At 35.9% G+C, this 18,139-nt stretch overlaps 1 protein-coding gene across 1 annotated transcript in view; it reads right to left on the bottom strand.

Annotated features, from left to right (window-relative positions):
- Positions 1-18,139, bottom strand: part of LOC150101488 (cytochrome P450 18a1-like) — a 45,496-nt gene that overhangs the window by 10,465 nt on the left and 16,892 nt on the right. The window contains exon 5 of the mRNA XM_090400808.1: positions 2,463-2,650. Within this exon, the coding sequence (XP_090256934.1) occupies positions 2,463-2,650 (188 nt within the window). The remainder of the gene's footprint in view (positions 1-2,462; positions 2,651-18,139) is intronic.

Raw genomic sequence — 18,139 nt, 5'->3', positions numbered from 1 at the left:
GCCAACTTTTTTTTTATTTCTTTTATTTAGTTAACGACGTCCACGCGATAACGCGTGATCGGCCGTTTGGTGAGATCTCGCATCGCGCGATATCGCGTGTTTGGCAATGAACATGTTAAAAAGAATGGCACTGTTGAAAAGCATGACTCTTAAAACACTTCGGCAGTTCTTCGTCTTAAACGGACGTAATAGGGCCATTATAGCAACTGAAGCTAATTTCTGTAAGGAGTGCAACGCAAGGAAATCCTCAAATGAGATGACTAAATATTTATCCAACCACACTGTTCTGGTTCTGACACGCAATAAATATCATACGAATAATTTGAAACCAAGAAATTGGTTACAAATTATTGGTATGATTTAAAATACACAATCAAAAGTTCGGAATTGTGGTCATTTCTAGCGCATTCATTAGTATCTAATCTATGCTTAGTACATGATCTTATTACCTGGTTGTCACCAAACAACATCCAATGAAAATACGCTCACTAAATCTCACTTATTTGAACGGGCATTTGAAAATGTCCGTGAAACCTTTCTGTTCCATATTCACAGACAGATTGGTGTACGCGAATAGCTACCGTCCATCATCAGAGGAGCGTGTGCCAATACAAGTGCATTCCCTTAGTTCAGCGGTTTTTGTGATCTTAGACAAAATGCATAAAAATATTTTTAAAAAAGCCATTAAAACTAGGGCAAAGATGTAGGAATCTAGAGAGTCGAACATCTTTGCCCTGGTTTTAATGCCTTTACTTTTTCAGGTGGGTCGACTGTTCGTATGTCCACAAGATATATAAGTTCCTCATCCATGACAGAAAGTAAAGTATTATAATACGCAGATTACATAATCGATCCCTGAACAGATCATGATTCAATATACATTGTTTTTTTACTTCTTTTGTCAGTTTACTTACTGTCAAATCTAACATGATACAAATAAATATTTATAAAAGATAAGATGTTCAGGGCAACTGCATTGGAGTGATTCCCAAAAAATAACCTCTTAGTATACTTGAAATTCCTTTTTCGATCTCCTGTATTTCAAATTCAAATGCTATTCAAATTCAAATTCAAAGTACTGAAACGATAGAAGTTTTAAATATCAGATCACTTTCGTTTTCTGCCAGAGCACAGCATTTATCATATAATCTTTCATGCTCATCTATACAGAGTTAGTTTAGATGTATTACCGAAGCTGAAGAAAAGCAATCATACAGAACTCTCCCCACCCTACCCCCCCATCCCATTTTTGGTCCAATCACATAAACGTAAACCTTCTGATATTACCTTGGATTTCGCTTTCAACTGTTGAGGAAAATGATGGCTAGAATGGCCCAAGATCCGATTTTGTTTCAGAATGTTGAAGCACTGTATACCTAATCCTGAGATTATTCCATCATTCGGTGTGAGATTCTACTCCCAAATGACAGAAAAACGTGCATTTACAATGATACTCTGATGACACAAAATGACAATAACAGCTTAACGAAGTCCAAACGATATTTTATCAAGCCGATTAGCGTAAAGGCTAATCACATCGATCATCACTGACCTCTGGATTTTGGTTACAATTGAAAGAATCCTTCAGTTGCTTGATCGAGGTGAAAAAGAAACAAAATAGCCTTTGGTTTCATAATGACTTTAATTCGCTGAGAGCTTTTCTCTATGTCTACTAGTATCGCCTGTCTCTTCTTTTCCCTAATACTATTTGGCTCTTTTGGCCTCCCATACCAGTATTACTCTAGACTTGCAATGAACATACCTTCCCTTTTTTCACGTTACTTGTGAAAAAAGCAATAATGCTCAAGTATGTTGAGCATTATTGCATACCTGTGCAGTTTGATGTATAGTCATCTGCCTCCATATTCAAGTAGCCTAATCGCAAAAGTATGTAATTCACACATAAAGTTTGTTTGCTCATAACAACACCTACAGTATAATTGTCTCCTACCAGTTCTAATGCGTATAACTCTTAATGAGAACATTACACGTGGGATGATTCTTTTTCTCAACAATATGGAATCTCCATAACTCCGGGCAACCTGAAACATCTGTTTATCCAAACCCACTTGAATCAAACATATGATTTATCGAAAAACTCTTCCGAAATGTTTTCAAATACAAATAATTAACATAAATACATAAAGATACTATTACGCGATAAACCTTTCTATTTTAAATAAACGATTCCAAAGAGTAATTCTAATAAGCATATTCTAATGAATATACCTGGTAGAATTTCGATAGAATTAGCCACTAAAAATCATGGTAAGTTCTCATTGGTAATATAATTAATTATAGCCTTTCTTCTAACTTTCAGTTTAAAAAACTGAAAAATCTATGAGGGTTTCACATCCTTGAGGAAATATTATATCCTAGTTCTCTCAAAGTAAACTAGGTATCTTCTAGATTGCTCGGTGTGCTGTTCACTACAAACAAGTATTTTAGTCAATTTTACTTACCCATGGAAAATGGAATTAAATATTCTGGTTTTTCCACTGACTTTCCATCTGATGACAGAAATCTGTCTGGAATAAATTCATCTGGATTTTCCCAGTAGTTTGGATCGTGATGAACTGCCCACAAGTTAGCGATTATGATTGTATCTTTCGGAATATGGTAACCTGCTATGGTTGTGTCTTCAGCAGCACTAAAAAGTAAAAGACAAATACGTATGCCTAATGTTTTACAGAATCCATATTAAACTACATTTATACAGATAACTGAAGAGCAGCAAATGTATGTCAAACAGGTTAAATTCGAGATTTTTTGATAATTATTGTTTTTCTCGTAAGTTATCTCTGATAATTAAATTATCAGAAGCAAATTTGTGACTACGTTTTCGATTATTTAATTCACAATAGTTTGTTGTATTTCAGAAGAAGTTAGAAGTGCTATTTTGAGCTTCCACAAGTTACATCCTCAGTTGCAGGTATCCTTGCTTATTTACTTTTACTGGATAACATTTTTTTTAAATATCTGATATTTAATTCTTAAATGCTAGTATGGAATTTCGTAGTACGTACGAAATTCTCCACTAGCTCTCTTCAGGCTGGCTATATTAACGTTGTCTAGTTATGATATCATTCCTAGACATAAGAACATAGTCATCACTTTATATAGTTCAAAAGTGATTTTACATACAGAACAATGGAGAAATAGAATGTATTTTCTTTGGTGATGAAACGGAAATATGTGCAGCATGTATAATTAATAACTGCCTTCTCTAATTATTACCTAACCTTCTCTAAATAATTCCGAACAGGCCCCATGCATTTCTTAAAGACTTGCACAAAGTTCGAGGTGTTTTGCGTCAATCCCTGACAGCATTTGTAGAAAGAGCAGTATAGAAATAACAAGATCTGAACGCCTTGCTGTTTGTACGTTGTTGTATAAAGTCTGTAGGAGGTTATTAATTGGATTAAGAGATATGTAGACACGATAGAATCCTATTTTCTGTTCTAATTGCTGCTTGAGCAAATCACTTTATTGTTGCTCCTTTATTGACTATTTCAGAACAACTTTGTTACACAAGTTACTACAAGTATTTTGTTACTGCCCAATCTCCGAATTAGAATGATAATTCAAAAGAATTTACGAGGACTTCAAAGATTGAGACTTTTAAATTATTGTGATTATGCTAAAGCAACATAGTCTTTGAAACGAAAATGTGGTATAGCTGTTCATCGGGTGTGTTCTGTAGCTGGCTTTTCTATTTTATCAGAGTCCCAGATTTCTAGCAGCTTGCTATATCCTTACGAGTACAACCTACTCAAAGTCCAAGTCTGTTGTGTGTCTTAGTTACTCGGATTGGGCATACGCCGAAAGTAGTGGTCGATATAATTCACAGTAGTAGTAGAAATATCAGTAGAACAAATGTTCAAAGAAAAGTCAGTATTTATAAGAACTTTATTTAATGTAAAGTGAAAACAACGAATTATACCCATGTGTAATTTCTCTTAAACATTACACTTCCGTATTTGTTGTAATTGTGCACTTAACGTAACAAATAACTTACCACCTTCTCAGAGGCAACGAAGCAACTGTTCTCCATCTTGACACCTCCAGTAATGTTGAGAAAGTATAGGGAAGTTTAGAACGATCGTCCCAGCAAGGCATCTTTTCCTTCTCTATTGCAGAATCGATTTCTTCCTGAACACGACGCTGAACTTCAGGATAGGCGGCCATTGTGAAAATAGTCCATAAAAGAGTTGAAGCAACAGTTTCGCTTCCTGCCGTAAATAATACCATAATATTCCCCAACATCATCGTTTCTGAAATATATAATCAGAAAATCCTCTCTAATGCAACCTGCCTTCTGGAACAGAATTATCATAAGCAATGTGTTTTTCAATGATGGAAAAATTATATTACATTATAATGTGATTCAAAAACTGAATCACATTACACTTTTATAATCTCTAGATTATAAAATTCAGAAATTTTATAATCTAGAGATTATAAAAAAGGTTTCAAATTTTTCTTAAACAAAAATTCAGTCAATATTGCTTAACATTCTGGAATTTGAATATATAGATGACGCAAGTTGGAGTAACCCAATATATTTAAAAATGTTTATAAATATAGCATCAATGTTACGATTTCCATAACTTCAATGTTATGATTTCGTCATTTAAAGATTTTCATAAATTAGTGTTTTCTTTCTCTGCAAGTAAAATCATTTCAAAGTTACAGTCAGAAATCATTTAACACTGATATTTTTGTTTATCATTTTAAAACTAATTAGCGAGAGACAGAGACGACAAGCAAAATTTATGGATATCAGCAGTTTGCAGTTTCTCCTTGAAAAAAGTCCGTCGTATTTTTTATTAAAGATTATATATATCTATCTGTACATGATATCATTTACACTTGAAGTAATACTCCGTAACTAAAGGAAATACAAAAACAGTATTCCTTAGCGGGAAAATAAAATTCAGAAAACACTGCAAGACAAAAATTTCCATCACATAAAACTTTCACAAACAATCACGATTTGATTCAAAGCAGCTGCTGATTTCAACTATAAATTCTCAAACATAAAGAGACTTTTAGTTTGTTAATGTTTGAGAATTCATTAATAACCAGACCACTGCGTAAAATTAAAAAGGCCCTCCTTCTTTAGAACTCCCACGGAAAAAGAAAGAAAATAAATATGGTATGGATAGATGACAATAAGGCATTTCATTTTCTCCACATTCCTTGATCCTAAAATCAATACTAATATTGTAATTAGCAAAAAAATTCGTTCGTTTCTAGCTGCTGCTATGAAATTATTGAAAATAATTTCAATAGTCAACAATGAACGATTCGAAGATGTTAGCATTAAACGTGAAATTTTCCAAAGTGATTCCTTGTCATCATTACTCTTGAACATTTTTGACATCATCGTGTGTGATTATGAAGAAAACAAAACTTGAATATGAAACTCTTAAATATATAAATTAAAATTAAATATTAAAATGGAACATGGTACTATTTTATCTATTAAAGGAGGAAAAATTAAAGACGCCAGCAATTTCAATTTTGATCAACAGATATATACTGTATATAAAAGCCATTTCATCTAACTAAGATTCTGAGAACAAAATTTAATGGATTGAACACGATTCCAGGAATGAATTCTTGGGATATGCAAGTGATCCGTACACAGCTGGCATAATATACTGGACAAAAGAAAATCTGGAAAAATTGGACCGCTAAACTAGAAAATCAATGACCATGCATCATGCATTACATCCAGGAAGTGATGTAGACCTGCTGTACCAACCAAGAAAAATAGATGGGGGGAGGGGGGATTCAGCTAGGTGAGACAGACTGTTGAAGAAATAGAAATTAGTTTAAAAAATTACATCGACAATAGAGCTGAGCAAACGCTTCAATCCATTTCACAAAAAGGCCCTTTAAAAGCAATAGAAATAAATCCGATTACAAAAAGGAAAGGAGTTTTTTCAAAGATTTTAAATGCTAATTCACTGTTTTTAACGCTTATAATTTCTATCATATTTAGGATTCATAGGTAAAATAATGTCAGTATTTCCTTATTGCTCATTCTTATTCTTTAGGCTTTTAAATTCTGAGATTTTACGTTTAAGTTTTTCAGTGTCTAATTTACCTTAACTTACACTAATGTCATCAGCTTTATTGAGTAACTTTGTCCAACGTTGTTGCCCTTCACTTCTAATTAGCTAGCCGCTCCCCTTCCTCAGTGTCATTAGAAACTTACAACCAGTAGTTTGCAACTGCAGAATTTTTTTTTACTAAAGAGCATGTGTGTGTGTGACTACAGTGATAAAATGAAAAATGTAAGAGCATTTATATATATTTAAATGAAAACTACTAAACCATTTCCCACTTACAGCATGTTTACACATTAAGCCAATGTCGGTCAACATGCTAACTAGCAACTGTCACTAATTGTGAGTAGTATTAACTATCAATAATATCGATATTCGAGTAAGCGCTGAACGAGGATCTGTTTTATTTATGATTCAGTCGATTTTATTTTGTAAAACAATGTTTCATCGATATGATCAAGATTCTCTTTTAGGCTTGCAATGTGACATTACTTATGGTTGGGAATATCATGTAGTGAATACCTAGAAGCCTGAGAACTCTTCTAAGGTATGTTCAGATGATGATATGTTAGCCTATTGTCAGAGAGAAACAGAAGACATTTTTACCTACCGGAGACAGAAGGAGAAAGAAAAACACAAATTTTCACTCTTCAGTTGCATATTCAATAGTAAATTTTTTGTGCACACTTGTCGAAAACGAATAAGCCTATGACGAAAATGCATCATGAAAACAACTTATAAAATTACTACTGATATATCTAAGCAAATGGTATTTCACTAGAGATTGTGTGCTCAGAACACACTGATACTTTCTTTATGCTTGTGCAGAACTGTAATTAAAATTAAATTGGGAAACAAAAATCAAGTTAACCTAATAATATTTTTCAAGACAATTAAGATATGTACCAGTAAAGGAATTGTGGGGAGCTGCTTTCCTTTTATCCATTTCCTTCTGATAATCTTCATACGCCGGAACACTCATTTCAGTATTTCTGATTTGATTAACCATCTCTCTGTAAATTAAAGTGATATTTTTAAAGCCAATAGAGAAATTTAAAATGCATGCTTAAAAATACAACTTGGGATTGAAATTTGGTGAAAACTTATAAATATATAAAGAAAATATATTGCTGCCTATCTTTTTAATTCATACGTATTGTTCTACTTCCTTCAATACTTTATTTTCAATAATTATTGCTAGTTTGTTGTATATTTAATTTTAAACTTTTTTTAATTTTATATATAAATTACCAACCAACTTATTATTTTTTATATATCACTATCACTCACACTAATGAGACGCCACAAGCCCTAAAGCAAGTGAATGCCGTCTGTGAGGCAGTTTGTTTTCACTTTATTTTCATTTTGAAGAGATGCAGAGACAGCAACCTTATTCCTAACTGCATCAAGCTTCAAAAGAAATTTACTTCCGCTAAAGCACTTCGCATCTGTGCACGTACAGAAAAAGCTATACTTAGAGAACAAATTCAAACAGCCCGCAAAAATTTAGCAATGACCTAAAATCAAGTTCTAAATTTACAATTCGAACTCTCTAGTTATATGAATCCGGATATTTTGAATGTGTTTGAAAGAATAACTGATAATTCAGCTAAACATATTCGAAACTATTAAAGAAAAACGTAAGGCCAAATTTCGTACTTTAAAACAATGACGAAATTTGAATGCCAATCATACAAATCATACAAAGCAACTCTAACAGTGAACAATAAACTAGTGAGACGAGGAGCGACCCAACTACATGCAAGCAATAGTCATGTGATCAACCTATCTAGACACACATTAAATAACGGTCAACTTGCATTACTGGACAAAGGTCTAAACTTCACAGCAGCACCCAGAACTGTTAATAAACTGGAGATTATATACAACATAAAAAGAAGCATTAAATCTCTTCCAAATAATATAGTTCGTTTAGAAACCAGCAGTGTGCGTTGAATAAAAAGAAACCCATATGTAACCACCATCTTACAAAAACAGAACTAGCAGCAATCAAATCATTAAAACCTAATCAAGACATAATTATAACAAAATCGGACCCAGGCAATGCAACGGTCGTAATTGACAGATCAACTTACATCCATCAGATGAATCAATTAGTCTCTTGTGAACTATAATCCGACGAACAGGATAAAGAAATAAGCTGCGAAATTATTTAAGTCTGTCACTTCTTGGTCGTCAGAAAATGCTTATAAAAACTTATACTGTTTTAAGGCTGTTAAGAAACTTATATCCCATTACACCCGTTCTTCCAGAATATATGATGTCCCCAAGGTCAGGGATGTTGCTAGATTAGATGGAGCCCTGACGTAAACAACTAAATATCGCTCCTGATGGATTATAAGACAAAAATATAAGAAAATCTCTAATTGCTATTTTGTTTTTATTACAAGAGAAATATTAATTCAGAACAATTATATAATAATATTAATTAATGTTTCAGACTAAATATTTGGATAGACGTAAAAGTTTATAAAACTCACATCGTACGATACTTTGTGGGTTGTTTCCTTGAGTATTCAATTAGTGGGTTGTTCCAAAATGTTTAGTTTTAGTATGTACGACTATCATTTTTTTTATTATTAAAATATAATAAGCACATATTTAACTGTCAATGAGAAATGGCGCCATTTTGTTCCCTAAATTAAACGTCGTATATTTCTAAAATATCTTGTTGCCTTAATACGGCTCCTACCGCAATATGGCTGAACGAGCACCCTTATTAAGCGGCGCCGTGAGGCAGGCTACCTCTGTGCTACACCCTGTCGATGGTACTGCCCGAGGTACATAAACAAAACGTTCCGCTTCGGCCGATAGTTGAAGGAATAGTCAGCCCTAATTATCACCTAGCAAAGAAATTAACATCAACACTCAAGGAGTTGGTAGATCATTCTCCCTCATATATAAAGAACACACAACACTTTATGAACAAAATTAAAAACATAACGCTTTACAAAGATGATTTATTAGTCAGTTTGACAAAATATATTTTACCTACAAAAAGAAGATACGGCTATTAGCTCACCTCAATCTGCAATCCCCCCCCCACACACACACACCGATTGCTAACTTGTATGTGGAAGTTTTTGATTCCTTTACTCTAAAACCTAAAGTTTGGCTAAGATACAATTGACGATATTTTCTTTATCTGGCCACACGGTCACCAAACTTTAAACACTTTCCTTAGCTACCTGAACAAACAACATGAGCGCACACAATTTACCATTGAATTTGAAAATCAGAACTCGCTCCCTATCCCAGATACACTAGTCACACGTCTTCCTTCAGACTGTCTATCCTTCATTGTTTACGGCAAACCTACACATACCGGTCAATACATACATGCTAACTCATATCACCACACTTCGCAAAAATTTGGAATAATTAACACCCTCAAAAACAGAACTATAACAATTAGCTTTAATGAACAAGCTCTTAAACAAGAATTAAAAATTATTAGCAATACATTTATAAATAATGGCTATAGCAAAAATACTATTAATAAAGTTGTTCATAAAAAAACTTCATCAAAAAATAATGTAGATTACAGTGAAACCATAGCTATCCCATACATTAAAGGATTATCAGAAAAGATCAATAGAATCCTACACTATTATAATGTTGATGATACTTTTAAACTACCTTTAAAATTAAAAAAAAAAACATATTCAGCTCTTCTAAGGATCCTCTCCACATCCCCATTGGCACATCCTGTTGTTTACTGCATCTATTGCACCTATAACTTACCTTATATTGGGGAAACTGTACATACACCTATCCGTAAAAAAGAGCACAAACGACACATTAAATATAACAATTTTGGTGAAGCATGCCTCTCAGATCACCCTCTTAACACACTACACCAAACTGATCGGAAAACGTACTTGCTCGTTACTTCATACAAAAACCTGGTATGAATGGAAATTTAAAGAAGCTGTGAAATTTTCATTAACCACCCTAATTTAACAATAATGGTGGGATAAAATTCCCAAGAATTTGGATGGCACACATCCGGCCCACATAGTTTCCAACAAGCCTGACTTTAGGACTCTAAGCAATTTTCAGCTTTTATTGGTCACTATACACACCAGTTGGTTATAATTTATATGAATACTTATATAAGTAATTTTTAATTTTAATTTATTATTTATTAATATTTCTCCTTTTTGTAAACATGTTGCTCTCCAGCTTAATTCAATTTTGACCTAATAGATATTAATGATAATAATTTGCATGTATATAATATTTTTTATTTTTTTTATTAATTTATTGATTTCTAAAATATTTACATATACAATAAACATCTTGAGTGATATTGCAATTTATAATTTTACAGAATTCAGCACTAAGTGCTGCTTTTTGTACAACATTGGATTTCAATTAAAAATTTAAATAATATTTTTTGCCTCTATTATGTATTTACAAAACACGTTATTCGAATATTAACAATAAAGATTATACTGAATTTTTTTGTGTAATAATTTTTTAATAATATATATATATATATATATATTTTTTTTTTTAATAATAATGACAATTTATTTATTGCTAAAGTTTTTATACATACAATAAATATCTTGTGTGACACTGCACCTTATAATTTTACAGACTTCAGCACTAAGTGCTGCAATTTCTACATTGGATTGCAATTAAAATTTTAATAATACTTTTTTGCCTTTATATTATGTATTTACAACACATGTTCTTATAATATTAACAATGAAGATTATACAGACTTTTTTGTATAATTTTTTTTTCAAAGTTTGGGAAAGACTAATTATACAAACAAATTTCTGCATTTGTTCATAAGGATTACTTGTAGATGAGTGAGGCAAGTTAATCCCACCTACTTCCAAGCTTGGGTTAGCTTTTATGAAGAGAGTGGGATTTAGCCTTCACTATGTATGTTGTTGCTCCTGTTTATGTATGGGACGTAGGCATTGGATGCTAGGGATTTGTGATGTGTGTATATTAGTGTTAATGGTATCTTAACTTTGTTGGTATATTTTCCAGAGTTCGTTTTTTAATGTTCTGTAGATATCTATGTGTTTTAAATTTCTTGGTAGGTTGTTGAGCTGCGTGGGTATCTGATGTGATCTCACAAAAGAACCGTATGAGATGTTGTAGGTCGTGTTATACGATATGTGTCTCTGTTGTTTCGATAGGTGATGTTGAAGTAATTCCTTGTTAATGTCATGTAGTGTTTCAGGTTTTTAATGCTCAGAAGTCTGTGTCGCCATGTGCTTGTCGGATATTGGTTGTTGCGTGTAAGGTGTCCGTATCACTGCTGACACGATTTTTCTGTGTAATGTTTCTAATTTTGTTAGGTGGCTCTTTGATGTATTTGCATAGACTGTTATTCCGTATCTGAGTAGGGATTCGCAGATACCGTGATATAGGAGTTTTTATGTTGGATGGAATAATTTATTTCACTTGGAAGAGTTTTGCTGCGATGATCCGGAGTGTAGATGATCTATCCTTTGGTGTGTAGGTATTCTATATGTTTTGTCCATTTAAGGTGGGAATCTATATAGAGACCGAGGTATTTTGCGTGTATTACAGGTTTGATTTCGGAACATTGGCAGGTATTTTTGTTGTTAATGCAGCGATATGTCTGACAACGTATCGATAGTAATGCGGGGGAGTATGATTCTTGGGTTGTGTATCATCAACATCTGTGTTTTGGTGCCGTTGATTAGAATTGCGTTTTGGTGGAAGTATGTTGTGATTTCATTTAGGTCTTGTTGTGCTTTGCAGAGTGCTGTGTTAATGTCTGTGTGGTTTGTTAGTAGTGCAGTGTCATCTGCGTATTGAAATATTTGACTTCTTATGGATATGATATGAACATCTTTAATGTATATGTTGAATAGTGTGGGTGATAATATGGCACCTTGAGGTACACCGTGTTTTACTTGTATACTCCGACTGTGACATGTAACTATTTTTGTTACTTTTGTTTTGTTTGAGAGGTAGTTCTTGAACCATGTATGCAGTGTTCCTCTTATACTTAATGAGTACAGTTTGGTGAGTAGTATGTTATGTTCACGTGTGTCAAATGCTTTGGTTAGGTCCAGCAATATAAGGACGGCGTACCTGTTTTTGTCGAGAGCTTTGTTCATTGTGTCGGCGATGTCTTCTAATAAAATAATGGTGCTTTTTGTTTTCTGAAAGCCGTATTGGTTTTTGTGAGATGATGTTGTACTTCTGTAAATAGTTCTGTAGTCTGGTGTGTGTTATTTTTCCTAGAAATTTTGAGATGACTGGTAGTGTAGCTATTGGTCTGGTCTGTAGTTCTGAGTATCGTTTTTTCTTTTGCCGTGTTTGTACATTGGCGTAATTACTGCAGTTTTTAGTTGTTGTGGAATAATGCCTGTGTCGAATATTATGTTCCCGAGTTTCAAAAATATTGGATTCATTTGTTCAAAGTGTGTTATAAGGTGTGCGAGTCTTATTTTGTCTATTCCTGGAGTGGTCTTTGGTTTTAGTTTTAGGAGTGCTTCTTTCAGTCCCTGTTTTGTTACCGGTGGAAAATACATCGTTTGTTGTTGACTTTGTGTCGGTAGTTTTTTGTTGATCGTTGGTAGTTCCTTTTTTTTTTTGAGTTGTGTGATGTTGTTTGTGAAAGCATGGTTGAATGAGTCTGCTTGTTTCTCTTGGTTTGTGTTCTGACCGAAGCTTTTAGCAATAAAAACTTGTGCTGAAGTTTTCTTTTTTCGAGTTACTATTTCGTTGAGTGAAGCCCATGTTTGCTTAATATTGTCGTTACATTCCATGAATTTTTGGAATTAGTCGCGTCTTTTCGCCCTATTAATTTTTGTTGTTAGTTGATTTCTTGTGTTTTTGTATAAGGTTTGTAAATGTGTGTTACTGGGTGACGTTTTAAGTTTTTCCCATAGATTTTCTTTTACAGTAATACTATTTAGTTTGTCGTCCTTTATCGATGGATTGTGTCTGTTTGTCGCTTCGTTTGAGGGATCATTTATTACAGGATCATTTATTTTAAGTAGGGAATTTCATTCTGTATTTTTTACTTGTGTGAGTGGTTATCGACAATGCTCTTTAGTATGATCGCGTTTTGTCGACTTTTGTGGTGGTGTGAGGGGGGGGGGGGTAAGAAACGTAATAAAACGAAGTTGAGACACAGTAGTGATCGGCAATTTTGACGTTAATTACTGATGATATATATGTATGGATTGGATCCCGTATGTCGATATAATCAATGCATGATTTTGTTAGGGAGTTATTCAATATTTCTTCTCTTGTTGGGGAGTTTATGGTAGGGTTTATGTTGTACTTCTTCTTCTTCTTCTTCTGCAGCTTCTCCCACTTAAGTGGGGTCACTGTTTCTTATGAGTCTCCTCCACACCTTCCTGTCTTGGGCTGTCACCACATCCAAGTTCTTCATCTTCAAGTCCTCTTCTACCAGCTCCCTCCATCTCTTCTTTGGCCGCCCACGCTTCCGCCTTCCTTGCACATCCATCTGCATGACCCTTCTTCCCACATATTCGTCCTCCCTCCTCATCACATGACCAAACCATCTCAACCTTGCCTCCTGTATTTTCGCTCCTAAGTTCGTAACTTTCACTGTTCCCCTGACATAGTCATTTCTCAGATGATCCTTTCTGGTCACACCGCACATCCACCTAAGCATTCTCATCTCTGCTACTTCCATCCTGCTAATGTTATTTTTCCTCAGGGCCACAGTTTCTATAGCATATGTCATAGCTGGCCTCACTACTGTCCTATAAATTTTGCCTTTCCGATTGATCGGCACCCTCTTATCACATAACACTCCAGCCATCTCCCTCCAGTTCCTCCAACCTGCTTGTATCCTGCATCCCACTTCCTTCTCACCTCCTCCATCTTCTTCCACTGTCGAACCTAAGTATCTAAAGTCTCTCACCTTCCTGATGACATTTCCTTCCAGCTCCAGGTCTGCCTCCTGGCCACCGCCCACTGCGCAACACATATACTCTGTCTTACTTCTGCTCAGTCTCATACCTCTCTCTTCCAGTACTTTTCTCCATCTTTCCAGTTTAGTTCCCGCTTCTTCTCTTGAATCTGCACACGGCAAGATGTCATCTGCATACAACATTGTCAAAGGTGCATCTTCTCTCACCTCCTCTGTTACCACCTCCATCACAATATTAAACAGAAACGGACTTAATGCTGACCCTTGATGCAAGCCAACTGTTACTTGAAACTTTCTGTCTGTCCCAAACAGGTCCGAACACTTGTCTTCACATTTCTGTACATTTCCTGCACCAACCTGACATATTTCTCCGGCACCTTCTTCTCCCTCAGACACCTCCAGACTTCTTGCCTTGGCACTCTATCGTATGCTTTCTCCAGATCAATAAATACCAGATGTAGCTCCCTTTGTTTCTCTCGATATTTTTCCATCATCTGTCGTAACCCAAAGATAGCATCTGTTGTTGATCTACCAGGCATGAAGCCAAATTGTTCCTTTGCAATCTCCACCTCCTCCCTCAATCTACCATCAAGAACCCTTTCTAGGATCTTCATTGTGTGGGACATTAACTTTATTCCTCTGTAATTTTTACAGTCTTGTGCATCCCCTTTACCCTTGTAGATGGGAACAAGAGTACTCTCCCTCCATTCCTCGGGTATATTTTCCTGTTGGCAAACTTTCATGAACAGGTCCCACAGCAGGTCAATTCCCTCTTCCCCCAGTGCCTTCCATGCCTCCACTGGAATTCTGTCGGGGCCCACCGCTTTTCCATTCCTCATCCTCTTCATGGCCTCCGTCACTTCCATTCTACTGATGTTCTGCACCATCCCCTCAGAAGGCTGCCCATCTCCTCTGTGAGTCCTTGCATTTTCCTCATTCAGAAGTCCCTCAAAGTATATTTTCCATCTGTTTCTTATGTCCACATCCCTCCATAATACTCTTCCTTCAGCATCTTTGATCTGCCTCACATGTAAGATGTCCTTAGCTGCTTTATTTCTACATTTCGCTAGTTGGTAAATTTTTCTCTGTCCTTCCTTTGTTTCTAATTGATCATACAGAACTTGATATGCCATGGTCTTCGCCTGTGCCACAACTCTCTTGGCTTCTTGCTTTCTCTGTTTGTACACCTCTCTGTCCTCTTCCACTCTTGACTCATCCCACTTCTGCTTTGCCTTCCTCTTAGCTGTCACTGCCACTTGTACATCATTATTCCACCACCAACCCTCCTTCTGCTCTCTAATCTTTCCAGATGTCTCACCAAGCACCTCGATTGCACAGCTCAGGATTACTTTTGAATTATGTTTCCACCAATCTTGTACACTTTCCAGTCCATCCGAAATCCTCTCTAACACTATCTCCCTAAAACGATTCCTCACACTCTCTTCTTTTAAGCGAAACCACTTAATTGTCTTCATCCCATGGCAACCAGAAGTTCTTATCTTCGATCTTAATTTAAAGTCTGCGCACAGCAGTCGGTGTTGTTGTGCTACTTGATCTGTTGGAATTACCTTACAATTTGTCACAACCTTAAGATGTTTTCTTCTAGTCAAAATGTAGTCAATTTGTGAGCTGTTTTTACCACTTCTAAATGTTATCAAATGTTCTTCCCTCTTGAAGAAAAACGAGTTCACAATTGCCAGATCAAACGCTACTGCAAAGTCCACAACCCTCTCTCCTTCCTGGTTCATCATTCCCACTCCGTGGCCACCATGCACCCTTTCACAGTCTCTATTCTGTCTTACTATGTGCCCGTTCAAGTCTCCTCCGACAATCACCATCTCATTTTCTTCCAATTCCCTCATTTCTTCATCTAACACGTTCCAGAACTCATCTTTTTCCTCTGCTGTACAACCAACTTGTGGGGCATATACACATAATACGTCCACCCGCTCTTCTCCAAGACCCAATTTCATTCGCATGATCCTGTCGTTCCTTCTACCCACGTCCAGTACTTCACCCTTTCGCTCCAGAGTAGAACAATTTATATCCATCTCCCAGTTCCTTTGCCTTTCCCCCTTTCCACCTTGTCTCCTGCACACATAAAATGTCCAACTTCCTCTTCCTCATCATGTCTGCCACCTCTCTTCCCCTTCCAGTCATGCTTCCAACATTCAGTGTTCCCACTCGCAACATCCTCTCCACCTGCTGGGCTCGCTTCTTTAACCGCACCCGCCCTTGATGCGGTAGCCCTCTTCCACTTCTCACAGCTGTAGGGCGATGTGGCTGCGCGTCGCTTAAGGGGTACGCCCTAGCCCTTATATCATTTTCTCTTCGACTCATAATCATAGTTTGAGTTGGCACTGAAGTTGTACAACCGGATGCCCTTCCTGACGTCAACCCTCGCATTTATCCGGGCTTGGGACCGGCACCTATTGAGGCTAGCTTGCCTCCTTTGGTGGCTGCATAAGACGAAATGACTTAGCAAGATAGGAAAGACTCACCCCTAGCCCTCGAATACTCTAATAGCATCAGGGGGAAGGAGCAAGGAGAGGAGAAAGAAGCAAAGAAAGAAGAGGAGGGACCAGTCTACAGAATAATATAACAGATATATATTACATGAAGTAAGGCATGGTCCAGCATCAGGTACCTCGGGTTTGCCATGCCCGTACTCACTAAAGTGAGCCCTTGAGGTTTATGTTGTACTGACTTAGTATATCAAGATATGTGTTAGTGGTTGAAGAAGCATGGTCAAGAGTATTTATGTTAATGTTTCCTATTAGGATGAGCCTGTGTGTTGTACGGGGTTCAATGCCGCTTATATTGGCTCTGATATTGGCTATTGTGTATAAGGTCTCCAAATCGCTGTGAAACTGTAATGTTTCTAATTTTGTTAGGTTGCTGTTTGATGTGTTTGCGTCGACCGTTATACGTAGAGATTCACAGATAACATGATATGGGAGTTTTTTAGAGATTCACAGAGTAGAGATTCACAGATAACATGATATGAGAGTTTTTTTATGTTAGATAGAATCATGTCTTTTAATTGGAAGAGTTTTGCTGCGATGATGCGGAGCTTAGTATATAGGTAATCTATATATTTTGTCCAGTTAAGGTGACAATCTATATAAAGGACAAGGTATTTTGCATGTGTTATGGGTTTCATTTCGGGACATTGGCAGGTATTTTTGTTGTTAATGCAGTGGTATGTGTGACAGTGTAGCGATAGTGGTGGGAGCGCGTGCTTCTCGGATTATGTATTATTAACATCTGTGTCTTGGTGCTGTTGATTATAATTGAGTTTTGGTGTGTTTGTGATTTCATTTAGGTGTTGGGCTTTGGCGAGAGAAGTTTACACGGCTCTTGCCAAAGTCTGTCTGAATTGCTAGTAGCGCGGTGTCATCTGCCTACTGAAATATTTGACTTCGTGGGGGACAAGTTATGAACATCGTTAACGTATATGTTGAATAGAGTGGGTGATAATATGGCACACCTTGAGGAACACCGTGTTTTATTTGTATACCCCGACTGTTACATGCACTTATTTTTATTACTTTTGTTCTGTTTGAGAGATTGTTCCTGAATCAGGTATGCAGTGTTCCTCTTATCCCGATTGAGTATAGTTTAATCAGTAGTATGTCATGTTCAAGTGTATCAAAATCTTTGGTTAAATCAAGCAGTATAAGGACAGCGTAGTTGTCTTTTTCGAGGACCTTGTTTATGGCGTCAAAGATGTCTCCTAATAAAGTGATGGTGTTTTTTGTTTTGAAGGCTGTATTGGTTTAGTCAGATAATGTTGTGCTTCCGTAAATAGTTCTGTAGTCTGGTGTGTGTTATTTTTTCTAGAATTTTTGAAATGGCAGGTAGGTTAGCTATTGGTTCTGTGTCATTTATTTTTCCATGTTTGTAAAGTGGAGTAATTATCGCAGTTTTTAGTTGTTGTGGAATAATGCCAGTGTCGAATATTATGTTCATGAGTCTCAAAAGTATTGGATTTATTTCTTCGAAGTGTGTTAAAATGTCTATGAGTCTGTAAATTTTGTCTGTTCCTGGAGTCGTCTTTGGCTTTAGCTGTAAGAGTGTTTCCTTCAGTTCTAGTTTGTTACAGGTAGAAAATACATAGTTTGCTGGTCAC

Source organism: Typopeltis vanoorti, chromosome 11, assembly GCF_054136105.1.
Source record: "Typopeltis vanoorti isolate ZY-2024b chromosome 11, IOZ_Tvanoo_1.0, whole genome shotgun sequence".
NCBI classification, from domain to species: domain Eukaryota; kingdom Metazoa; phylum Arthropoda; class Arachnida; order Uropygi; family Thelyphonidae; genus Typopeltis; species Typopeltis vanoorti.
This window is presented reverse-complemented; position numbering and strand designations above follow the sequence as displayed.